Source organism: Tyto alba, unplaced genomic scaffold (assembly GCF_018691265.1).
Source record: "Tyto alba isolate M040663 unplaced genomic scaffold, T.alba_DEE_v4.0 Super-Scaffold_23, whole genome shotgun sequence".
NCBI lineage: Eukaryota > Metazoa > Chordata > Aves > Strigiformes > Tytonidae > Tyto > Tyto alba.
The window spans coordinates 21,924,328-21,950,987 of record NW_024881297.1 but is presented as its reverse complement, the minus strand read 5'-3'; the positions used below and the strand labels follow the sequence as shown (position 1 = coordinate 21,950,987).

Sequence of the window (26,660 nt, the reverse complement as noted above, 5' to 3'; positions counted from 1 at the left end):
AATTCACCAGAATTTCTTTCTGGACTGTATTAGTTACAATTTCCATTGTAGCAGGGACAATATCGGTTATTGACTATGCTAGAAGTGGGTGAGACAAAGACAAATTTCTCAAAGAAACCTAATGACTTCTGATAGCCACATATTACTAGGAACCTTACCCAAAGATTGCTGACACTGAAAGAAAGTTCCCCTGTGATTTAATGACTTTTGATTTGGACTCAAAGGCCAAAGGCATTCAAGGCAACAACAGACTGAAAGATTTTAATCAACTTTTAGATTAAATGGCTAAACCCAAACCAACACTGTACACTTTCTCACTAAAAATTCAGTTGCTGTGGGACAAGATTGGAAAGGAATAAATGGTGCACAAAAGACGTACAAGAAATTAAGTTACTCCTTTATATTCATGATCTTCATAAAATGAGGTAAGTTACACTACTCATCATGGTTTTCCACCTTCAACTTCCATAATAAACCAATTATAGAGGCCCTAGGGAGATCTGACAGTGCTCTACATCAAGGAAAACATAAAATGTGAGAAACACATAACGTATCTACGGTAGAGTCTTTGACTTATTTAAAGTCTGGATCTCCACACTGCAAACTCTGTGTGCATGACGTGATGGTGGGGATAAAGATGTGAATTTTGCCTCTCTTGCTCTACCACAGAAACCTTTTTATATTCTCCAAAGAAAAATGGATATCTTCTCCCAGCTGTGCTTGCTTAAAAAAAAAAAAAAAACACACAACAAAAAAAAAAACAGCATTAAACTACTGTCATGCTTTCCATGCTCCAACACATTCCCTTCAGTCTGTGAATTTTACTCTTGCAAACTTGTCACTGGTACCCATTTAAATTCCCACTTACTTAAGTATTAATTGGAAGGGAAAAAACTCATCTCCTCTTTCATTACCAGAATACCCCAAATTTCACACCAGAAGAATCACGCCACACCTGCTGTTTCTCTCAGCTACGTTCAGTGTGTCCAACATCTCCAAAAGATGCTCAAGTGTTTTCCAAATGAACAGAAAAAGAAGTTCTGAAATTGCCACCAAAAAAATTAAAAAAAAATAAATAAAAATACACCTTTCTCGCCCTAAGACTTGACGTTCAGACTGCGGGTGTTCAATTTGTACCTCATAGCCCAACAGGCCATGTCATTCATACACCTGTCAGGAGAGCATGCTGCTGGCTGCTCCACTTGTAGTTCATCATGTAATGGGTTAGTTCAGCCTTTAGTTAAAAAAGCCATTTCGTAATGTTGCAAAAAAGCATTTTTCTTTGGAGTGAAAAATGAAAAGTCTGGAGGTAATGAAATTCTCATAATAGGACTGAGAAAAAGAAGTATACAGGGGTGTAGGGCATCCTTCTGTTTACTGGCAAGCAAATTAAACTCTCCCCTGCCAACTCCTGCAACACTTTGAATTTTACTGTGCTTGAGTGCACGATCTTCAAGAACTATGAAGCTTGTAGATGTCCAGCTTAAATGTCAGACCCCTTTTTAAGGTCTGCCTCACTACAATGATTAATTAGAAGTGCTATTTTAAAATATGATGGGCAGAGAAGTGACTCAAACATTCATATGACTGAAGTTACATTTATTCACTGCAATGACTCTTCTGTAACAACATGTTCAGCTGGTAAACTACCATGTTATTTTTCTAAGTGATATTAATATTTGTCCATCAAATTATGTCCTTATTGACTTTGACAGCAAATGTGCAATAAACCACCACATGATCAGCTGACAACTTCATGGTTGCCTAGGCTACAACAGACTCCAACTCTTCTCCCCTGCAGCATTTCAGATTTAATACAATTAAGCAGAAGTACTGTGGTGACTTTTCTGATAAAAAGAGCATGTGCAACTCAAATATACAGGAGAGCACAACCTGTTGTGCATGGAGATAGGATTTTCAGAACCAACACACGGAGTAAAGACCAAATGCATGAACGAACAGAGGCATTTCAGTATTTTAATCCTGGGACTGGTGAGTGGTGAGCTAGTTCAGGAGGGGATCAGCTAAACACTCAGAAGAGAGAAACAGAGAAAATAAAAGATTACTTTTCACACAAGGACTCATACTGGCACAAGTGGGAGATGTGAAGAAGCGTCCCACAACCCAGAGGAAAGGACTGAGATGACAGGAGCCAGCAGGAGCTGGCTTTTCACAGGATAACGTGGGTAATTACAGATGGAGGCAGTCGTGGTGGCCTTCATACTATGGAGATTACCTAACATTTATCTAACTTCTCCTCACAAGAAAATCCATAGTGCTCCTGCTGACAGCAGACCTTTAAGCCAGTATGCATTACAGGCACACACACTTGAAATCACTTTGTACCTTTAATTTAAACCTTACTAATCTCAGATTCAAAAATGAACCATGTTGTCATGCATTTCACCACATGTCACCAAATGTCATTTTTTTCCCCTCATCTCAGGCTACTTTCAAGTTTTATAACACCATTATTTCCCCCAGTTCTCAGCACTTTGACTTCCTCCACTTCTTGAAAACTATGCACACACTTACGCACATAGCTCAGCCTCTAGGTTTGCAAAGCCCCATAATATCAGGTTATTTTAATTAAGGGTGCTTTTTAACTGGCTGCTGTATAGGTGCACTCTCTCCACAAACACACAGTGAAAGAAGACTTATAGGGGAAGTAGCATATCCTTAACTCCTGCCTCTGCAGGTAAAGAATCAGCAAGCAAAGCTGGAAATTTCAGCAAATACAAAAAAGGGATTTTTTTGGCTGCAATGCCCAGGAAATTCTATGCCTTGGAAGAGAGGCAATTTGTCAGCAGGATACAAAGTAAAGATTTTTTTGCTCAGAAATAAATATAATGAATAGTTAGGTCTGGTGTTTTTTTTATGTTTTGTTTTGGTTTGTTTTTTTAATTATTTATTATTGTTCCTAGCCCATACACACAAATCATTTATTTAACTAAATAAAACAAAGGATACCTGGCTTCAGGGGGGAATTTATACATTACTGACCAAAGCAGCAAGAGCTGGGTTTAACCCCTTGGGAACACTTGCCATTTTCACCAGTGGGCCCCAGGGGACCAAGTACCCGTGGGAAAAGAAAAAAAAAAAAAACAAAACAAACCCAACCAACCAAACAAAAAAAGAACCAAAACAAAAACCCAGAGCAAAAGAAAGCCACAAGACCATTTATTTAACAAAATACAGCACTGCTCTTGGTGGGCAAACACTGCTTCTCAACCAATAGGGAAGGCAGCAAGAAAAAACACAAGGAAAGCCTGGAGGCCACATAATGGTCTTACAGCACTTCAGAAATAATTAAGAACCATATTCTTGGGAAAAATGGTCTCATTAAATTGTTTTCAGATTGTCAATTTTCTCCCAGCTTCTCCCTCCTCCCTCCTCTTTCCCTTTCCACCAGCAATCTTGGAGCAATGAAAATATCAGTTTGCTTTCTAGTGCTTGTATTCTCTTAAAAATGTCATTATTCAATTATCTGTCTATTCACTGGCCCTAAGGTCCAGCGGAGCAGATATTGTAAGCCTTCATTTAATGTTTTTAAATGCACTTCAGTCCACTTGTGATACAATAAAACTTTATTGAATTCTGTTCCCACATCACACTTACCATCCCTCACTTTTATTGTGAGGCAATACGTGAGCCCATCTACTCTTCTGTCAGCAATAAAAGGAATACTTCTAGCAAAAAAATGGCCTTTCCTTCCATCGATACAGCAATCAGGACATTTGATTTCAGGTTCCATGTTTAAAAAGAAAAAAGTCTTAAGAAAAGAAAAGATGAACCATGCTCAAGCGCTGTTTTCTTTCCCCTTGTTAGCATTAAAGAAGCAGGAAAATCTCTATAAGCACCAAAGATATTTAGTGCCTTCGTAACATTTATTAGCCCATTTACCCAGAAGAATAGAAAGGAAGAACAATTCATCCTTCCTTGGAAGCCACAAACAATTTTACCTTGCAGGAAAGAACTCTTTGAATAGATCTCCCCAATATTAAAAGCTGATGGAAGACTTGTCACTTGGGTGCGAGGCAAGTTATCATCACAGTGGGCTATGCCATGCTCGAGGCACCCACCCATGCTCCCTCCTGCTTCTCCCAATCCTTTCCATCAGTGCAGCAATGGGCTTGTCCTTTTTGAGGCCCCATCTTTTTTCCACTTTGCCCTGCCCTATGCCTTAAATTTTCCAAGTCTCTATTAAAAAATAGATTGCTTCTTAAGGACAACAGTGCACAAATTATTCTGCGAACTGCAAAACCTAGAACCTAGGGGAATTGAGAACTCAGAAAAAACTGAAGGTAAATTTGACTCAACCAGCTAAATACTCTTTCCAACACCATGCTGGATCCTTGGGAGCCTGAACGGTTGTCTCTAGCGGGAAATGAACACAGAAAGCCCTCCAAACTGCCTCCATGCTTTCAACTCGCACCTTTTTTGAAACTGAAGTAAAAGCTAAATGCAGACAATCCCTAAATTTCAGTCAAAGCCAATGGGAGATAGTGGCTCACATGTTGGAAAAATCTCCCTCTGTTCTGGCTTGAGGTGTCACCCAGGACGGGTAGTGCAGCTGCTGTGGCCCACAGAGCAAGCATACTTGGGAGGCGAACAGGAGGCCCATCAGTCTTGAGTGGGTTGTTCTTTCTCTTCGTCTATCTCAGAAATGCATGCAGGACTATTAAAACATGGATGGTTCGAGCTGTAAAGTGTTACGTGCATACAAAGGCTGTATTTGCATAGGAAAAAACAACACGTTGGTTTGGATTTATCAGATTATCAGTAGAAAATCTGGCTGTTTACAATGACAACTAGTTCAGCAGCTCTCCCACCACACTGGTTGCAAATTTGGACTCTCTTGCTTATCATCAGTCTCATGTACAGCACTGGAGAAATTGCTTATCTGCGTTCTGCACTGGCTCATGAGTAAAATGGGAAGTCCCTTAGCACATTGCAAAGGTGAAATAAGAAAAATTACACTCCTAGATGTGCTGGCACCATGACAACAGGAGTGTACGTGCACCACAAGATGATACTGAAGTGTTTCTGCAATAAGAGTGTTGACCTAGCTTCACAAAACTACCTCTACCACTGCTGTTCCCATTACCCACTTAAATCTGCTAAGTAAAGGGAAAAGGGCAGAGGGATGCACTAGGAAACAACAACAGAGTGTCCACAGTTCTGGCAATGGCAAACTGTGGGTCTGCAGTAGTATGTATTTAATAGAAAACCATGCAAAAGCTCTCTTGGTCAGTAACAATTAAAAGAAAAGAGAAATAAACACCACATGCCAAGTCTTGATTTCAGAAAGACAAAATTAATTTGGTGACTTTTTCTGATACCAGAAAAATAGGACAACTAATGCCACTGAAGGCTGTCAAATTAGGCCTGGCATCTTTTTACCTTCTGAAATCATCTGCTCTTCATTTGCTTCTCATTGTCAGAGAGCAACAAAAAAAGTCCAGAGGTCCTTGGAATGACTGTCCATTTTTGTAGACAGCATCTGCCATCACATAAACTGACTACAGGATTGGGAAAATGAAGAGAGGGCTGGGCTATCCACCTAATCATCTGTTGTCTTTCCCACATGTCAAGAATAACTGAAACTCTCATTGTCAGAGGTATCTCTAGTGAACACATAAGAACATGGCGTGGAGAGTAACATAAAGGACATTTAAAAATATATAAGCTACTCAAGTTAGAAGAGGTTTGTTTTTTCCTCTCCTGAGAGGAAAGGGGGATGCTTTCCTCTTAAAAATTATATGAGTTAGTGGTGGAAGGGCTAATAAATAAATAAAATCACAAGAGGAGCAGGCTATCCAATGACGTTTTAAATCTTCCATGATTTTTCTCCGAAGGAGCATATACACTAGCACTGTATTAAGCATAAGCACCTAAGGCCAGTCCTAACAACATCTGTTAAAGATGACTCCTAAATGCTGCTCTCTCTCGAGATGCACACATGTTCCCCTCTGCTTGAGCAGCACTTGTTGAGCCAGCACTTGGGTAAACTCTCTCTTTGTCCATACGGAATAATTTGAAACTGGAAGGAGTAACCTCTCCAACCAGATGAAGCAAGTTGGAATTGCATACAAATACAGTGCCTGCTGAAATATTAATTCCTTTATTATGCAACCGCTCTGTGACTTTAGCAGATAGCCATATGGCAGACACTACTGTTCACCAAGGGCTTTGTGCACGAAGCCACCAAGGAAATGTCAGCGGCCAAGGAAGGGTTTTCCCCAGCAGTGAGGTGCCCATAGAGCCCACTCCCCTCCTTCAGTGAAGCATCACACAAGGCAGCTGGGTGTGGGTAGAGATGCTAAGAAAGCTGGACCTGAAAGGACTTGGGCAACAGTCCAAATCTGACTAGAAGAGCTGAAGCACATGGGCTTAGTGACAAGAAGCCAAAGGGACCAACTGACACACAGCAAACGGCAGAGGCATCATGGAGGGCATCGAGGGGGAAGCAGATTTCATCCACCAGCCATGGCTCTGGTGCAGCCATACCCTTTGCTGACCTTCTTGCCCAGAGCTAACACCTTCCCTATCACTTGAATGGCTTTCACTCATGAAGTACTCCTGGGGCCAAGTCAAGGAACATCTAAAAAGCTGAGCTGGCCATTTTCAGAGGGAAGACATGGAGGTGGTAACAAAGCCAGGCAAAGACTGAGGTAGGAAAAGAATAAAAAGGAGCCCTAGGTTTCCCACTCCATGTCCGCAGATGAAGGGTCACAGTTTGCCTGAACACAACCAACTTCCCTGGTGCTACACTGAATAACAACACATGAAGTTTTGACCCAAAATTTCCTAGGCAATGCAGAACAAGCCCAGGAGATGTGATCCTATTTTACAGCATGCTCGCCCCTCATTTTCCCCCTTCCCCTCCCATAACTCTACTTTCAGAGGCACTATATTTGATTCATAAACAAATGGAGGAAATAGCTATCAAAACTACTAACTTAATTGCGAAGGCAGCATGGCTTGTTGTCGTCGTTTTCCTCCCCACATTCAGATCATTAAAAAATACTCAATCCCTACTGTACATTTGGTACTGAGCAACCTCTCACAAGAATTATTTTACAACTTGTACACAGGGTTGATTAACGCCTCAAGGCATAATATTCACATATTACCTTTCTCACAAGGCACCATTATTCCTCTTCATTTTATATATAACAAAGGCTACAGAGGGGTACTAGGTAATGACTATTGCTTTACCAGTCTCAGAAGGGAATGGCATACCTCATGCAAATCACAAATCACAAGGAAATACCACCTGCTCTGGTAAGTAGAAACTCATCTCCCCTTTCCCTCCCCACACACAGTGTCATTTGTAATATGAAAGACCTCATTTAGACTGAAATAACTTCAAACTGGTAATTTGGTATGAGCTCGCTAGGGCAGACCCTAAGCCCCTGATGTCACTCTTTCCATGGGCTTAATAACTCACCCCATAAAAAATATTCCATCACTGCATTTAGAAGGTTCACGTTTTTGTTTAGAAAAATCAAATATGGATACACCAAGCCCCTCACCAGCAGAGAGACAGAATCCCTCAGCAGAGAGGGTCCTCTTTGTTCAAAGAGGTGGTCTTAGCTCCATCCCCCACCCTGTGGTTTCACAAGCCAAACCCCCCACAGCCTTCCCCAGCAGCAGGCAGGTGGCCACCTCCTGCACGAGGGATGGGGACCACCCAAGGGGCTGTAAGCTCTCACTTCCCCTCCGGACAGTGTGCTTGTCATTTCTCAGCCATGTTTGCTCTCCTGCAGCCCGTGCTCAAGGCAACAGAGAAGATGCTCTTAGTCTTTGAGCCAAACCCTGGGTTTCAGCAAACTGAGGTCTCCTGCTGCTCTCTCAATACAACTCTGCGGCTCAAAAGCATCCATTCCCCCACCTGCTTTACTTTGAGAGGTGTGCTATGAGTTTTGGCCTACTCAAACTGAAAACTGAGAAATGGCGCTGTTATTCACTGCTCAGCCCTTTACGACTGCTAATAAAAAGTGCACTCCTAGTATTACTGTCGTTATTTCTTTTTTGAGGTATGCCATTTTTGACAGTAGGACCATAACTGTGCGTAACAAATTCGGCTTCTACAGAAAACAAATTCTGAGGTGCGCTTAACTTTTTGTAGCTCTGACATTTCCTGTTTGGTGCATGTTACTGTAATCCCAGATGACTGTCTACCCTCAAAAATTCAGGCTAAATGGCTTGCCTGTAATTTGCCTTCATATCTTTGGAAGCTTATAAATCAGTATTTTTTACCACCAAACATCAAATATCTCAAAACATTAGCTTTCTACCTCCACAGCAATACAATACTGTATTTAAGGCACTTATCAAACATCACCAATTACATGGGCATAGGTCAGTCAAAGCTCACTGCTATATGATTACAAGCATAAAATTGGAAAAATAAGCTATAATCTATCACTTTTTTTGTCTCTTTTCACTAACGGGGCTTCCCAGGTGTTTTCCAAAATGTGGCACGACATTGTTACATCGTACAACAAGGAAAACATGGGACACTATTAGGAGATTTTTAACTGAAGCACAAACCTTGCACAGAGGACAGTTTTTCATATCTTATCATCTCAGTCTCATATGACACACGTGGTTTGTCACCGAGCGTTAACTCGCCCTTGGGCAATAAGAGACAAGATCAAGGATGGCCCAGTCTCCACAATAAATCAGATCTCTGTTAAGGAAAAAAATGCAAATATATCAAGATACATACTGTAGGGGACACATTCGTACTGAACTTCCAGGTACTTGTACGTCCCAGGGCAAGGGTCTGGAAAGACATCAGGGCCAGCAACAACTGCACACTGGGTTCGATTACTGCATCTGAAAAGCAAAGAAAAAGAGAGTCAGAAAGCAGTTCAGACAGAAGGACAGGTCAAGAGGTTGAGTGGCCCCTCCAGTGCCAACAGGAGTTAAGATGCAGAAGTTTCTTCAGCATCAGCTGCGGAAGCGTGCCAGAGAGTGCGCAAAGGCTGATGGCAAACACGGATGTCTTCATCAGCCTATTGCCAAAAGAGATGAGGCATGGGGCAGAACCCCTTCCCCTCCAAGCAGTTCTTACAGCATCAGGAAGCACTTCTTGAAAACCAAACTGAGAGGGAAATTTTAAAAAAATGATTACAGGTACATTGTCCTCTAATTCTCGAAACCCAAACTCCATCATAGTGACCTCAGCTAATCTGAAATACCAGCAGCTCCACCAAACGAAATACAAAGACTAAGCCAAGAACATTTGTGGCAAAATTAATCATTGTATATTTTATAGCAGGCATAACAAATATGTTTTACAAAATATTTATAAAATGCTCCCACAAAAACAGTCATGTCGAATAATGCTGTTTAATGCAAAGCAAAGACTAGAAACAGCAACACTCAAGTGGAAAAACAAAATCACCAAATAAAGCTGTCTAAGCCCCAAAATAGTAGGTTTTCATACACAGCCAACACACTTGCATTAGTTATAAACGGCTAAGTTTTCTTCAGTCATTCTACCCAGCACGGATGCATCTCGTGAGATGATGTGGTTTTTTTCAAAAGTGAATGTTCTCACTGAAAATCTTGCTGTACAGTCACACAGAGAAGGAAGCGACCCTGCCCGCTGCAGCGAGCATCTTTCATGTTAGGAGCACACACACACAGGTCGGGCCCCACGAGATGCTTTCCATGTGGCATGTATGATTCACTCCATGGGTGACGGATTTGTGCATGTGTGGAAACCCACATTTGCCTCTGATTTCATGTACAAGCACCTGTAAGTACAACTTTTGTGTATTTTTGGGATGCAAAACCACTTAGCAAGCAGCAGCTCTATGGACAAAAATCTTCTGCTTGTTTGTTTAAAGAAAAAAAAATAAGCATGTGAGAGAGAGAAATATAAGTAGTCTTTGATTTTTATGCTTTTGCATGCCAGAAAGAGACATTCTAAGGGCTAGACCACTGCACTTACTTTGTCTAGATGCTGCCTCTTCTGATATGACATGGGACCCCTGACCCTCCTGCTCTTGTGGCAGAAGCTGCAACATCCAGCGCAGAACTCATTTAGGTCTGCAGTGAAAATGCTTCATGTTTACCTGAGGCTATAGTTTGTCAGCCTTAATGAGGATTTTATTTGAGCCCGTAAATTAAAATTGATTCATTAGTGATTGCCTTAAGCTCCATAATTTCTTTAATTTTATGGAAAGATTAATAAAAGCTGATACGTTTGCTCATCAGGCTCTTTTGCTGGATAACAGATAATCCAAAGGGCTAGTATGTTCTCATTTTTTCTAGTTGAAAGACGACAGTTATCACAGAAAGTGACTAGTTTTATCGTATACACAGAAAAACAATTTTATTAATGAAAAGGATAACTTTGTTGTCCTCACCCTTTCTACTTACAGACAGGTGGCTTGGCTGGGATATCACAGGTAGCTTGGACCATGCGAGTAGGCAGCCTTCCAGGAGAGACTTTGAACATCATTCAAAACTTCACTTCCAACAAATATCCTTTACTGAGCTCAATGTGCTTTTCAAAAAGCAATTGCACTGGCCTAATCAATAGTCTCTCTGGCTGCAGGGACAGCCCTGGCCACGTTACATAGAATAAGAGCAACAGATCAAAGAGATGTTTCAAAAATCATGAGACAGGAACCAAAGTTATGAGGAATCGGAAGTGGGAGGGAGAAACAGACACATTTAGGGTTCATCTATGCCTGCTTTCTCTCTGTTTGTAAGGAAGTGTTTACTTTGAATGGCCAAGTGTTTCCTTGTGGCCATTTACTTGTTATGCAAGAACTTGGACACAAAAACCAGCAGCAAAAATAAGCAACCTGGAAAGCTCCAGGTTTGTAACCAGTATTTCAAAACCTGGTTTGGAAGCCAAAGGCTATGAACACCAGTTTTAGCCTCCCCAAATGTGTGCTGCCCTGTGGGATATCACCGAAGGCAGCTAAAGTACCTGATACAAGGGGTTGAGCAGGGAATGCAGGGTGCTGGTGTGGGCTTTTCCACCCAACTCTAGCAAGCCCTGAAGACCCCTTGCCCATTCCTGGATCAGGGGATGGCAAAGCACTGAGCCTACCAAGCACAGAAACTTTGAAAGATCAAATTGTCAGTGCCATGATCAAATTGTCAGTGCCACCTCGGGGGGGGGGGGAAATAACAGAAAGACAAATGAAAAACTTGCAAATTGGCATTTCAAGTTTCCTTTTACCACCCCAGGGTGAAACATGCAGGTTCCCATTCCAGCACACTTAAGGGACTAGGGCAATTTGGACTGAAAACCTGAGTAATACCTGCTGAACCAACTACCACTGTCAGACATCAGGCTATGAAAATTTTGAAGGGAGAAAGAAGTAAAAACCACTCATCATTAAAGCTCTGTTGCTGTGCTTTTGCTCACACTTTTTTTTCCCACTTCCACAACAGTTTCTTGGTCCTTTCAGTTTTGTCATATTTCTTTCCAGACAGATTAAAGGCCCAGAAAACACTAAGTGACACACAATAAATGACATAGAGAAAGGAGATGTGCAAAAGAAGACACATCTGTAGCCTTGAAAAGGGAGGGGGAAAAAAAAAAAAAAAAAACAAAACAACAAAACAGAAACATAATCATGCCTTACTCCATTCTCAGCAAACCAGCCCATGAGCTCTTCTTTGTAAATCACAGGATTATACATTGAACCTTGGGTTTTCTTGGCTCTTGGGTCTTAGTCATACTCACTCCAAACTCCTGAGCGTCGTGAGGCTCAGTTCTGGGTATTGACCTTTCCAGTTAATGAAACAAGGATCCCTTATTTTTCAATTTTTGTTTTGTTTTGTTTTTTTCTCCTTCTTTCTTGAAGGAATAGCTTTACTAACTACTGAAGTTACAATTTGCAGTATGAACCAACACTGCATCAGCTCAAGTATAAATCTGTCTATTCTATAGGGCAGCTGCAGAAACATTACCCAGGTCACTTAGCTTTACGCTAGAAAAGGCAGCTCCACATCTTGCTAGATTCCTCTCCAACAGGGCAGGACTGTTTGCATCACTGACTTTAGTATAACTCCAGAAAACTACAGTCACTTTTTTTACACCTATCTATACCTCTTATTACCACCTTTTGACAAGCACCTCTTACTTCTAACACTGATTCATCAGCTCCTTTAAACAAAACAACTTCTCTTTGCCCTGAGTTGCCTTCATGCCACAACTTTCCTAAGCAGCCCCTGGCCCCTCAGGGCATTTTCTCATTCTTCATATGCTCTGACATGAAGTAAACAAAAGAACTGTGGGAGAAATCTGTGAATTTGAGGGACCAAATAGACAATTTTATGCCTAGTAAAAAAGCAGCTTCCATTTTATTAGTTTGTACAACATTGTGAGACAAATGTTCTGGAGACACGTAAGAATTAAAGGAGCCCTCAAGTGGTTTTAGTTCCCCTTACTGCCCTTTATCATGGAATCTGTCAAGGAATTTATAGCCATCCTGTTGTTTGGGGTTGGTTTGTTTTAGTTTGAAGTCCTTATTTCTACCTGCAATCATTCTTCTCGCTGTTGCCCCCTGAAGTGCAAGGGTGGGCATATGAAGATAGATCCTGCTTCTCAGAGACCCTGCATGTCTTGGGCCACCTCTGTAATTGCTGCTAGGATTTGTGGACACTTTGCCTTGACCAAGAGTGTCCCCACAGCTCACCAGAAATAACCCACCATGCTGCCACAGCATTAAAGCTAGCAAGGCAAAAAGCCTGCTGCACTTTCCATTTTGCAAGATATGGAAAATGTGACTTGACAGTGCCCACGTTCCTCTGTAAATGCTTCCATTGGTGCCAGCTGTGCTCAACTAAAAAAGCCAGTATATCACATCCACTTTGCCACGGCACAGATGCCTACCAAGACCAACCAAGAGATCAGAAACCAAAGCATAACCCAAGATCTGCATTTTCACCCTGACTTGAGAAACTGACAGCAACATACATTCCTGTATGTTCAGGAAAAGAGAATACCTCAAACCCTCCTAAAAATCAGTCCAAGGTACTCAGCATCCTTTAAGCAACCATCATATCATAAACAGAAGTTCAAATTATTCACATATATGTTTTGGAGAGGAAAAATTACCTCCTGGGAAAAGTGTGAATTGTCCCAGTCACAAGGAAAAAAAAAAAGGCAAAAAAAGGGATTCTTTATATATTCTTTCCAGCTACATCTATTCCCACTTATTAAGGTACCTGTTTTGTCTTTCAGACGTGGAAAAATATTTATCCTAGAAGAGAGGTGTCAATCCAGTGCAACACATACACTGTAACAGAAAACATGGATTATTTTTGCAGAACTTCTTCCAGTTCCAGTGGAAAATGACTTTCAAGAGTTTTAATGTGAAACAGTAATAATAATTCATGTGGCATTTGTTTTGCATTAATAGCAGTGGGACTGAAGGAAGTATTTGAGTTCAGAACCAGCTGCAGGGCTCAACTCTGCTTGCAACTCTCGGTTCAGACTTTAAAAAACCCCACAACACCAAAACTTAATTTCCCTTCAGCAAACTTCCATTCCTTCTCCCCAGCAACATTTTTATTATTTTTAAGTGACAAGGTCATCTTGTGATAGTGAGGCAGAAACACTTTAAGACATAAACAGCTGCTTATTCCTGCTCTGACATCTTTGACTTTTTTTTCCATTGCTGACATTGTTTATATATTTACCAAAAAAGAAAGGAAGGAAAAAAATAGTAGTTTGGCAGGTGATGTTTATTTTAGGCCTTTCCAGAAACTTTAATAGCACAGATATGACAACAGCATCAGGCTAGATGTCTGGGCTGATATGTTTACCAGAACAAAAATGCAAAGGCAGCACAAAATAAAAGATCAATCTCAAACAAAAGCTTTTCAGCATTAATCACTGCAGGTGCAATACCAGTTGGTCCTCCAGCTCTCCACCCCAGTGGGGATGATTTGTCCCAGACAAGAAAAATGGGTGCCAAAACCATGGGGCAGGCACTTGTCATGCTAGTGACGCCAGAAGAGTGACCAGAAATCTGTGCACAGGTCCACAACAAGTCTAGAGGCTCAAGCATCCATTTAATCCCCAACACACACTCCTTCTCCTGGCCCTTATCCTCTAAAGACAAGCCCTTCAAGGTGAAGCAACGTTTTCTGCAACACCTGGAACAGGAGCTCCTGCGAACAGGGTGTACTGGGAACCACTACAAATGGGGAAGCCACCCACTCCCTCTGAATCTGCAATCAGACCATCAGAGTCCAGGGCTAGGCTCTTAATACTCTGAAAAACAGAAAATTTCAGGCTACGTGACCATGAATTCGTGTTTGTACAGAAATCACTGAGCTGCCTTACCCATCCCTTGTTGCTGCTAACAAACTCTGATTGTAGCTGGTGCTACCCTCCACTTACAGGAACTTAAACCAATGGATTCTTAATGCCTAGGTGTTCTGACCACACTGGCTCACCTGTGTTCATAAGCACCCGTCACCAAATGACCACTCTCTCCCTCTCCCCTCAACTGAAATAGTTACTTTACAGAGACTTTAATTTTTTTTCTGCAAAGACAAGGCAACCGTCATGTGCCCAGGCACGCTAATATAGCCAAGACATCAATATCTAAGCCTCTTTCTCAAGTTCTATTATACTTTTCTAATGGTTTTACAGTAAGAGACAGACTTAATTCATTATCCTTCATGGCAATGCTGCAAGACAGCCTTTTCCTTCTCTGGAACACAAAAATCTCCTCTCTGGATGACTGCTTTAAGAAAGAGTCTGTCACAGCAAATAAGTCAGCCAGGAGTGTGTTCTCCCCTGTCAATATGTGATATTTCCAAATCAACCCTTTAGGAAGGGCCAAGGAAAAAAAAAAAAAAAAAAAAAAAAAATGCTCTGGAGAAAGTAAACAGGAAGCAAAGAGGAAATTTCACTCCTTAATGGAGTTAACATGATGGCTTGCAAATAAGGTGGGGGGCAAGGGGAAAGAAAGCAGAGAAGAGAGGCGATGGAGAGGGGAGAACAGAACCACAAACCCTGAGAAAAGCCCCTGGCTCACCACATTTGCTTTCAGTAACACACTGCAAAACAGCTAAGCTAAATCCTCCACCTGTTTAGCTCCCAGAAACAAAGAATTCCTCAACAGAATTTTTTTCTGCCTGTGCAAAACCTTAAAATCAAAGGATCTAATGACGGGGAGATGAAAATCCAGTTTCTAACATTTTCTTCATTATGAATGGGCCTTTTTATTGATCTTTCAGAGCACAGAGAAGCTGGCTTTCCAATCTCTGCTGCAATATAATTATCTGTGGTGCTTAATGCTAGCACAGATGAGTCCCACTACACACTGCATTTTGTTGTTTTATTGACGGGTTTTAATTATCCATCCAGGTGCTAGAGCTGTCAGATATGCTGCCTCTTATGTGATCAAACTAATACAAGGAGAGGCAGAGCACTCTAGCTGCAGCCTCACCAAGCACCTTTGTGGAGATATGCCAATGAGATACATCTAAACTGCTATGGTTATTGTAAAATCTTATGGTGTTTGATGGGAAAAGAGAGTCCTCTTTCAACAGCCTCAACCCATTTTGTTCCTCTGATTATTATATTGAGCAAAGCAAAACTGAAGAAAAACAAACCACCAAAACCTCAGCCAGCCAAGCAGCAGGAAAATTCTGCAGAGCCAAACCAAATCCAAGACGTAAAGGTCACCAAGGGGACCCTTGATATGTTATGGAGAGTCTGGGAGCAAGATGGAAAAACAGGTCCTGGAAATAATTTAAATACCAGTTTTACATAGGAAAAAGAAAAAGTAATTACACTGTTTCAACTCACTGATAAGGCCCTTAACATTTAACAAGAGGCATTTAACAGCAAATTCACAAGATTTAACAGATTTAAGGACAACCTGGGGAACCCCTGCACATGGTGCATCTGATCTGCTGTCAGGGCCTCCCCAGCTCAGGAATCTGAGGTCTGGGGCAGGACTCTCCAGTGGGGACACCCTGGCTCATCACCTCCCTCCAAAGGAGGGTTGCCCCAAGCAATGCAAGCTTTTTCCTCCGTGCTTTGTCATGTAATGTCTCTTACATTTTATAGTTTCCTTGGATTTCTTTATGTCCCACGTCTTTGCAATTAACACAGTGAGGAGGGGAGATTAAATCTCCAAAGCCAATGAACATGGACCCCAGCAGGAAAACTTGCCAAGTGCCTTGTGCTAATGTGCCTGGCTACAGCATCCCTGCAGCAACAGGGGACCTGAACACAAGCTTGGTTTTAAAAATATTCATAATTAGTTCAAGAACAACGAAATGACAATCTGTCAAAGCCATTTGGCATATTTGGACAAAAGGCTTGGGTCAGCATGGAAAACAGTTCTGCATCAAGCATGTCTAAAGCAGTCACAGTGTTGCTCCAGCTGTAAGGAGCTGAGGGCACACGCAAGGCCAGGTTTGCAATGCAGGCTAATGTCTTTTATTGGATGCTGGTCCGTAGGGTTGAAAACCAAACCAGGCAAGCCTTAAGGCTGTAAAAGCTCATCTTTTAAAGAACCACATCTGCCCTTTTACAGGTACTCTACTTCTTCCAACTCTATAAACTTCTGTAGCACCCTAATAAAAATCCACTTTACAAAACACCGACAGGATATCTGGAGAGAAGAGTAAACACCTAAAACAAACCAACCAATAAAAAGCTTGTTAGTTTAGACAGAGTTAACACTAGTTAAAATAACTGTGAACAGAAAACAATCTGTTTTTTAATTTGGGTTAGGAGGTCAAATTAAAGGCTAGGGGAGGCTTAGGCTGAATTTCAGCTGGCACTCCACATTACTTTGTCTTCATTGCCTTTTTAACACAAGTCAATGCAAGTTAAAGCCCATTTTTGCTTCTTTAGTGCAGCTACACAGAGCTGGAATAGCCAGAGTAAGTGGCAAAGGATTATTTTCTCTACAACAGCTCCAAAGCATGTTCAGACCCTCGGTCTACCATCACCTACCTATCCACCGAGTCAGCAGCACAGGGAGCCGATGCTGTGCTGACACCAAGGTGCTGCAGCCCTGTAGCACCACAATTGTACGAACCTGCTTCTCAACACTGGCTGAATAAAAAAGCAAATCTAAACATGAACATTTAGAAACTTTTAAAATATATTAACAAAAAAGAATAAAACAAAATATTCTGTCCTGCTGTTGAAAGAAAATCTGGTATTACTACCACTGCATTTCCCTTCACTAGTTGTCATGTTTTCTCAAAGTACAAGGAATTACACAGCCCATAATAACCGCAATGCTGCCATTTACTTTCATCACCTAGTGTCCCTATCCCAGCCACTGACTGATTCCTGCAAAAGGAAAAACTGAGATTAAACAATATTTTCTCTAAATGGGCTAAAGTAATCTGTATTCATGGACTGGTAGGTTTAATGTATTAGCCTTTCACCTCTGTCAATAGGGTTAAAGAAAGGTTTTGGGCCAAAATAATTTGTACTGCACTCCATCTCAAATTTTACATAATAATTGAATGACTGAATGCAACAAAAATGAATACATCCAAACAGCACAAGAGGTCAAAGCTGGGCAACTGCCTGATGAACTCACGAGTGAACTGAAGGCATCCAGGCAGCACTGTTTCTAAAATCCAAAGCAACCTCTCTCTTCATCACTCTTGCCAACAGCATGATACTGAGGTGATTTTTAAGTAAATGTCCACACATTTTAGTAAAGGAAGCAATCGCCCCTTGGCCTCCTGCAGGTGGGAAGCTTCCCTACCAAGTGAGACATAGGATCAACATGTGACAGGTTATGCCTTTAGCATCATGGCTAAATCAGCTCAGACGAAAAGATAATGTTAGTGAGTAAAACAAACAGACTGCCAGGGTTGTATGCTATTAATACAACATCTATTAATGGTGCTCAGTTTTGTATAGTACCTTGTGCAAAGGAGTCTTGGCCCCTGGTCTGTGCCTCAGGCATTAAAACATTACAAATAATAATCAGAAACAAACAAAACTTTCTCAAAAAATAATCCTGAAATTAACTAAATATGTTTTTGATAGTCAAAAGGGATTTTTAAATTTTTCTTTTATTCCAACATAGCCAGCTCTGCCTCTTTGATCTTCAGCCCAAAGCTTGAATAAAGGAAGACTGCACTTTGATTCTAAGCTCAAGAGAAAGCACAGAGCCACAAAACCTTCATATGCTTCCCAGCCCAGTGTGGCCCAGCCACAGCATATATGGAAGCAAATGGTAAGAAAAACAAACAAACAAACAGACTAATCTTAGATATATTACTTGAAACTGCCACTGTGAAGTTCCTCAAAATGTCTAAACACAGCACTGAACTTTCTGTGGCTGCATGCAGCAACATGGGAGGGGACAGAGGGATGTATTTTTGAGAACATCTGTCCAGCAGCTCCAGCAAGGCTTTCTCATGCTGTGCTCAGCACTAAGCTGGAGGAAGTCAAGGATCACACACCCCTGCGCTCCCATCACCCCATTCCCTCCTCACTTGTCCTTCCTCGGGAAGTTTTCAGCGTACCTATGTATGTATCTCACTTTTCACCTATATATATATATATATGCCCACCAGCTCTTCTCTTGCTCCGCCCTATCTGATCACCATCCTGAAAGGGACACTGCTTATCACATACCTTATCTGCCTTTAAAACATACAGTTAAAATGTATACAGATTTGAGTAAAAAGACTATCCTGAGAAAAAGTCTGATTGGAAAATGGCCTCGGAAAGTCTGCGGCACAACAACTGGTAGGAATAGAGCAACAGGGCTTCTGTAAAACCTCGAGTCTTCTTTGTGAGGATGTGGAAAATACTTTGTTAGTGGAGGATTGGCTGCTTAATACTACAGAGCCTGCCTAGTGCTGTACTCACAGAATTAAACTTGCTTAACGCAAAAAAACTTCCTTTGAGGAAGCTGAACTCAAAGGCCAAGTTTTGCAGAAGGGCTCTGCCTCCCACTGGAGCTGAATTTTTCCAAAGAGCTTGGTTCTTCTTGGAGGAGCTACAAAAAGGCCCAGCTGTTTGAGCATGGCCTGGGACTCCTCAGTTCTCATGGAAAACAATGAAGCTTCCAGCTATTAAGCATTTTTCAGGCAGCAGGCTGTGTCATGGAATGCCTAACCACTTTGGTAATCCAACCCAGATAGATCTGAGGACAAAACCCCACCTGCTCAGGATTGCACAGGAGCCTTGAGTGGGGCAGAAACTGTGAAATCCACGTTGCAGAGCATGGAGCATGTCTCCAGCAAGTCAACTTTAAAATATGTGACTGATGCTGCTCAGACATACTAGATGAAGTCCAGGGAGATGAATGAAAGGGTAAAGATGCAGGATAAATTCATCAGATGTCTCCATAAATCATTTCTATAGTTCACATTTGTTCTCTGCCTTTCATTACTTACATTTCTAAAGCCACTGGGTGCCTTGATGCAGTGGATCTAATAAAAAGGAAGATAAATTTTAACATCCCTTTTTGAAACATCTTAAAATGATCTAGCTTTCTTCTGAATGTTAATGGCAAACATTACAAGAAACACACTGTCTCAAAACAATTTACCAGAGCTGGAAGCAAAAGCAGAATACCCCTGTAGCCTGAAAATTCACAGTCCTGGTCCATCCCTTAACTGGTATAAAAGATCTTATTTCTGGCCCTAATTTTTTGGCAGCCTTAACTTCGTCACCAAAGCCTGCCACAGCTTTGCACAGACCCTCTGACTCAGGGGCGAAATTCCATACTTGAGAAGAGGAGGAAATATTTTTGGAGATTGGCAGTTTGGAAAAGAATTTGAGCTGCCTGACAGCTGCTCGGAGATGTGGGATGCCAGAGGGGTCCCAGTGGAGCATACAGTATTACACACACGCACACACAGAGAAAATCATTAAAGTTTCTGTCTCTAAAGTTTCACATTTAATGAAAGAAAGCAAGGGAGATATCTGGAGAATTCTTGGGTTATATTAACAGCTAATGATATTCCCTTTGCCAAGAGCGCAGCCCTGGGAAGCTCACCAATAGCGATGGGGGGACTCATGAAAACACCAGCAGGTCCAGGAGGTGTGGTGAGGGGGAGCACAGAAAGCTGTCCTTCCCTTTCTCCCTGCCACGTCCCCAGGGTGGTTGGGAATCAAGCAGAGAACCTGCTGTTGCATGGCTGGAGTTGTTCTATGACAGAAGCAAAGACCTCTTTAATGGAGTTTAATCCGTCACAGGTTAAACAAAACAAATGACTACACAAGTGAGCAATTAAAGAGCGTTCCACAGCCTACACTCAGAGAGCCTTGCTATTGATTAATTAGGTTCAAAGGGCCAAGGCTAACCTTGCAGTCCCCTGAGAAAGAGAGCACTTAGCCCCTTTAAAAAAAAAAATAAAAAAAATTTCAGCATTCTTATTTAACACTTGAGCATTACTTAAACAGCTGCTACAACAGTGAAACAATTACTTGGGACTGACCTACATTCAGCTGTATCGCTTTATTACATTGAGGAGAAACTTAATTAAGCTTCTGTTACTTAATAAAAGCAAATAAAATCCTCCATTTTATGACAAGAAGCTGCACTGCTACAGCCATGTGAAACTTTTGAATTTGCCAGTGGGGTTTCCCAAGAAAGCATGGCCCCCACTGTCACAATCCTCCTTGTTGCACTGGAGGGGTAAGAAGATACAGGGTATTTTTATACATTAATGATCCTCAAGGTGAGCTAGCTTGCTCTGCTAGCTACCACCAAGGTGGAGAGGACCATAGCCTCTGATACCTGCCCTGTTGTGGTCTACTCCCAACCACATCATGGCTAGGTCATGAGTACTTCAGCCCTGCCAGGAGGAAGGCATCAACTATTCACTTCACTGCAACCAGCAAAAAAGCAACCTATTCCTGAAAAAAACCCACAATACTACAGGCCATATAGATGCTCTTCCCCACAGGCCTGATCCACACCCCAGTGAATTCAGTGGGTGATCAGTTATTTCCAGACACCACTGACCATTAGCAGCGACCGAGCTGGGTAGTGGGAGCACACAATGAAGTATACTCCTGCAGCAAGAAAATACACACAGAGTTTCACCAGTTCAGTCATCAAAGAGACTCCCCAAACCATCCACCCAAAGCCTCCCTTGAATATTAAGATTTTAAAACATTTTTAATAAAAAGGACTAGCCTGTACATGTGACCAAGACTCAGCTACACTCATCCATCGTAACTGTGCCCAACTTCTCTACAGGACTACCAGCCACACACTACATCCTCACCATCCTCCTCTCTAAAATGCTTGTCTTGCCCTCCTCTTCTCCTCCCCTCATACAAACAGCTCCCCTGCTCTAACTTACTGAAAGATCCAGTTTTGGGGGAGAAAATCTGTCCGCAGCCTTGTACAAGTAATGAAAGCAAGCGCTTAATCTGCAAACAGCTGGACAAAAGCACTCAACAGCTGCCCAGAACCTCTGGACTTTCATTGAACTGACCATGGATGCCCAAACAAATGCTGGAAGCTTTGGTGAGGTCATGAGAAAATTGCTGCTCCATGAGGGAGAAAACCCAAAAAGTGTCCCTTGCTGGGCAGAGGCCGTGGCTGGGCAGCTCTTCAGCACTGGCACCACAGCCAGAAAATGACTTCTGAACACATGCCAGCTCCTGCTGTGTTTCCTAGCCAAGGGGTAATTTACCAACTGGCTTTTCGTCCTACTGAACTCTGTGCTGGATGCTTGAGGCCATGAAGCTGCTACTGGACTTTTTGCCACATCCAATTCCACAACTGTCCTGTTGCCATTTATGTTTGTAAAGCTCCCTATTATCTCAAGGAGATGAAGACACGGGCGTAGAGGTGACAGCCATACTCCCCAAGGAGCGATTCCCCCAGCCTCATGACACAGGGGCCCTCGCATCAGCTCAACAACTCACCAAAATTAACTGTTAATAATGCTGTGACACCTCCCAGGCTTAAAAATCACAAGAAGCTCTAAAGTCCTGCACCCCATTAGGACCATTAGTGCCAAGCATACTCATCAGATGCCTTTGTCCCTTGCACCTACTTTGTTCGTGCTCTCTGCAGTAGTTCAGCACCACAGATTTTGTTCAGGATCCAAAAGAGCTGGATTTAATTCCATGGATGGCCATAAACCCTTATAACAGAACACCCTTATGGTGGTGAAGTCCAATCTCTTCCCTTTGCAAAGGCTCTGCTTTTTCTGAGTAATAGAGGAAGCATATTGGTAGGGGCTGAAAATGGCATCCTAGCTTTCTACTGTGCATTGGACTGATAAAGTATCAGACAGGCTCTGCTATCTGGCCTGGTGAGTATTTGATCAATTAACATATAGGCAACAGCAGCAACAGAAAAAAATAATACATTCAGTTCCATGTAATGCCATTAAAATTTTGGCCACTTAAAATCGTGCAATAGAGTCCATTTTGCATCCTGGCTCTAATGAGGAGCAGTAGTTAATGGTATCTCAGGTGCTGGGGAGTAAGCAGTCACGAGTGAGGACATTTCAACTCAGCTTCAGGGTTAAAGAAACTCTCCATATACTTACTAGCGCTAACACTGACGGCAGTAAAATAATAGGTGAGAGACAGCATTTAATTTTATTTGTAAATGTAAACAAGAGTAGCTTGTTAAGTCACAGGTGGCATCCAAATTCTTCTTTTTCCTCAATGCCTCTACAGAAAGTACATTATTTTTCAAATGTTGAGAAAATGAGGCTTTTCCTTATGTCTTCAGTGCCTGTAACAGCATTCATCTCGCTCCAGACTTTTTGAAGTGTTGTGTATAAATAGCCAGTGCCCCTCAGTATACTGAATTATGCAGTACAAGCATATGGACAGTGCTGAGAAATAGTTTAGTGCGAACAGATTGACAGGCAAAACCTAAAACATTGACCAGCTAGGAAATTCCCTCTGTCCCAACCAGCCTCATCCTACCTGTCACTCCCTGAAATCATGCAGCCTGGGAAAGAGATGCTTCAGTTTTCCAGCTAATGGATACCTACCTGCTAGTGCCAGAGGCTTGGGCTTGATCCTGTGGCCTCTGCCTTTACAAATACTCTGTCAACTCTCTCAAAAAGCCAACAAGCTTCATCTCACTTATTCCAACATGACTGAGTAAATAAATAATGCTATTTATGCACTACACACTATTTGTCAACCCATTTGTCATTTCCGATCTTTCATTGCTTATGCAGTAAAACTATGTGGGATTTTATTCAAACCTCCCTTGCAGGTGTGATGAATGCTTTATTTATACAGCAGCATTTCATCTCGCAGAACCGTTACTATGCATATACAGGCCTTTAAGTCCCTGTGTGGTGTAAGCAGAAGGTGTAAAGGGAGACAAAAACTAGAGGCAGCACTGTAATTAAAGCTAAGGGGGGAACCACGGATGGCTCAGCTAAAACTGAGGAATGTGTGCTGTAGAAAATGTACCACTTAAGAAGAGGTGTTTACTCCCCATCATCAGGCAAGATGAGAAACATGGACTTATTCTCAAAGACTTAAAGGTCAGCCTGACACTGTCAATCCCCACTCAGCTTATCAGAGAACTCATGACATCAGCACCTGGTGTATCTGGCAAGCACATTATTTCCAGGCAAATCATACCCCATTGACTTCCCCCAATCGGAATTTCAGTCCAGGACTGAAAAACCCAGAAGCAGACACTACTACAAATAAATACAGTTGAGCGAGCCATGAATAAATTCCCATTGGGCAGTGACTTCTAGTGGGCAGAAGACCAGGCAGGAAGCAGTGAAGAAGCCTCTACTGTGATTTCTGCTGCAAGGCAGAGTGACCTTGGGGGGGGGCGCATCTCTGCATTTCTGCAGAATGAGAAGCATTATAATGACCTCCCTGTAAAGTCTTTTGAGACTCACAGATGAAAAAAAAAAAAAAAACAAAAACAAAACAATTACTTTTATTACTAATTATTGATCTGTGAAATCTGCTACCCAAATCTGCTGAGATCTACAGCGTCTCCTCTGGAAGTAAAGCACTGTTGTGATGAAGGGCATCAGAACCTGTCCCTGGTTTCTACTGTGCATCACAGTCATCGCAGTAAGGCTTGAGTTTCATTCACTCATGCCATAGAGCACACCAAATGCTTCCCTGGCTTACAGGAGCTTCACAACCATTTGACTTGAGCCAGTCTGCAGTTAAAAGAGTAAAGGATCAACCCCAAAATGATCCCTCTGTTTCTTGAAAGGAAATTCCTTGGCAGTTTTTACCATGAGGGCAAAATCTCATCAGCTCCAGCATGATCTTCCTGGCTGCTCCTGGTTGCTTCAGATAAATCTGTAAGAGCTACCATCAATTCTCTTATTTTTGAGAGCACATGGTAAAGAAAAGGTGAGAGAAAGAGCTGTGGACTGATTTCAGGTACCTTGATATCAAACCTCTCTTCCTCCACTTTCTTTTTAAACTTCAAGGGGAAGTGGGGGTAGGATTCATAAAAAACTGTGTAAACAGACATCAGACTCATGTTTATTGCCTAAGCAATAAAGATTAGAATTGACAAATGGAGAGGTTTTTGGAGACACAGATGCTACAATCATTTTAATATAATTTGGATTTCCAAATCAGTAATTACTCTATCACATATTTATAATTTTGTAGATGCTACTAGAAATGCTGATGTCTTTTTCTATGCATAGTAATGAGCAACAACAAGGGCTGTTAATATAAAGCCTGTAATGTTTGTATTCATATGTAAATAGGTTATGTAAACGTTTTAGACATTTCTCACTAAAACGCTGAGTTCTAATCTAAGTGGCTCCATTCCTAAACTAGAAAATCGTACTCTGCATAGAAATTGTTTACTAGTCTGTCAGAAAAGCCGCCAAAGCAGCGAGCTAAATTTATAGGGGGATTTATATCTCTCCATTAGACACGATATTGGAGTAATTGGCAACCTATAAATGCCCAGACAGATATGCAGGTTGATATTTAGATAGTTGCTTGCTTGTATGTGGTGGCACACACATTCAGCACACAGGTACCTTCTGTGTACACAATATGCTCAAGCACAGGCACCTTTTTGGGAGACTGTTTGAGGAATGCAGTACTGTTTGATTTAATTAAACTAATTTAGTTAAGCTGATACAAACCCCTGGTTAAGAGTGACAGAATCAGTTTAGTCTGTACCTTCTCCTAATTGACATGATAAAACTGAATAAGGCATATTAGAACACCAACACGTGTCTCCAAGCAGGAGTAAATTACACAAATTTAAAACCACAACTTCAGTTAACTCCAAACAATGCTAGGCATGGAAGAAGGAAAAAAAAACAAGAAAAAAAAATAACCAAACAACACCAGCCCCCTACCCCACCCCCCCCCCCAAAAAAAAAAAAAAAAAGAAAAAAAACACCAAAACAAAACAACAACAAAAAAACCAACAACAACGAAAAAAAAAAAAAAATCTAAGTGGGCTAAAACATTCTAGGGCCACTCTTTCCACCTTAGGATTTTACCATTTTTCTTCCGTCTCTTTCTACCCACGGACCCATAACTGCAGCCTTCACGTGTCCCGACTGGTGCACAGAAAGCTCAGCACAGTGGCCCTTGGGGCTTTCGCAGGCCATTCCTAACCAAGCTGAAGCACAGCTACACCCCCACAATACTGCTCTTTACAGGACCTGATGTGCCTACTGATGCAAAACCCTGGGTCCCTCTCCTCTCTGAACATCATACGACTAACCTGCATTAACTTCAGTGAGATCTTTTCTCAACTCTGTGATGAAGAGAATCACATCTTGAGACCTCTTCCTTGGTGTCTCTAATAAATCATAACCAGCTTCATCCCTTTCTCTTCCTCTTGAACATATATATTTGCAAAGATGATTTAGTGTCAGTAAAGGCTTTGGAAAGACAGCTCAGGGACCCCAATGGCTCCACTATAGCACATGAGTAACTCCCATTTGTATAGGAGACAACAGATGTCTTATCTTCGTCAGCAAAAATGAAATGGAAATGACAAGGAAGCAAACATCTTGCTGTTGCTCCATCAACTTTCAGCATCTTCTACCATCTAGGGATAGTATTTTCAAGACCTATTCAGTCCTTTGCTTTTGATGAGGCTGCCAAAAGCTGCCAGGAGCAGCTACTGGCATTTTGACCTTGCTCCCTCCTGCCTTCCCTGCTCCTCCTTCCTCCCTGCTTTGACTTTGCTCTGCTTTGAAGTGCTCCCATGCTGCTCCTGGAACGGTATTAACACCTAAAGAACCAAGGTACATTTACATCTCATGCAATCATAGCTTCTAATCATCCTGCCCTCTAGATTGCTGCCTTCAAACATCAGTCATGCCACAAAACAACATGGAGAGAAAAGCCTGACAACTATACCCAAGTAGCTGAATTACTGTCATTTCCCTGGTGTACTGCAATGATGTGGGATGACCTGTGACAAAGAAGGCAGTTTCCACTGGAAATAGGAGAGAACACAAAAAAAAAAAAAAAAAAAAAAAAAAAAAAAAAAAAAAGAAAGAGGGGGAAAAAAGGCAGATAGCTCTACAGAAAAAGTGTAATAAATTTATCCAGGCCACAAGTGTAGACTCTATTATGCCCCTGCCAAGAACAGTTACTCACATGAGTAAAATTAAGAGGACTACCAACTAGGTGAGTAAATCCATGCCCGCTTTGTTTCCAAGGAAAGAAACTCACACCAGCAAGGCTCTGTTTATACACT

At 41.7% G+C, this 26,660-nt stretch overlaps 1 protein-coding gene across 27 annotated transcripts in view; it reads right to left on the bottom strand.

The window, feature by feature from the left end:
- ADGRL3 (adhesion G protein-coupled receptor L3) overlaps positions 1–26,660 on the bottom strand; it is a 520,467-nt gene that overhangs the window by 212,947 nt on the left and 280,860 nt on the right. For all 27 annotated transcript variants that reach the window (XM_042796493.1, XM_042796492.1, XM_042796511.1 and 24 more), the window contains one exon: positions 8,738–8,847. In XM_042796493.1, the coding sequence (XP_042652427.1) occupies positions 8,738–8,847 (110 nt within the window). The remainder of the gene's footprint in view (positions 1–8,737; positions 8,848–26,660) is intronic.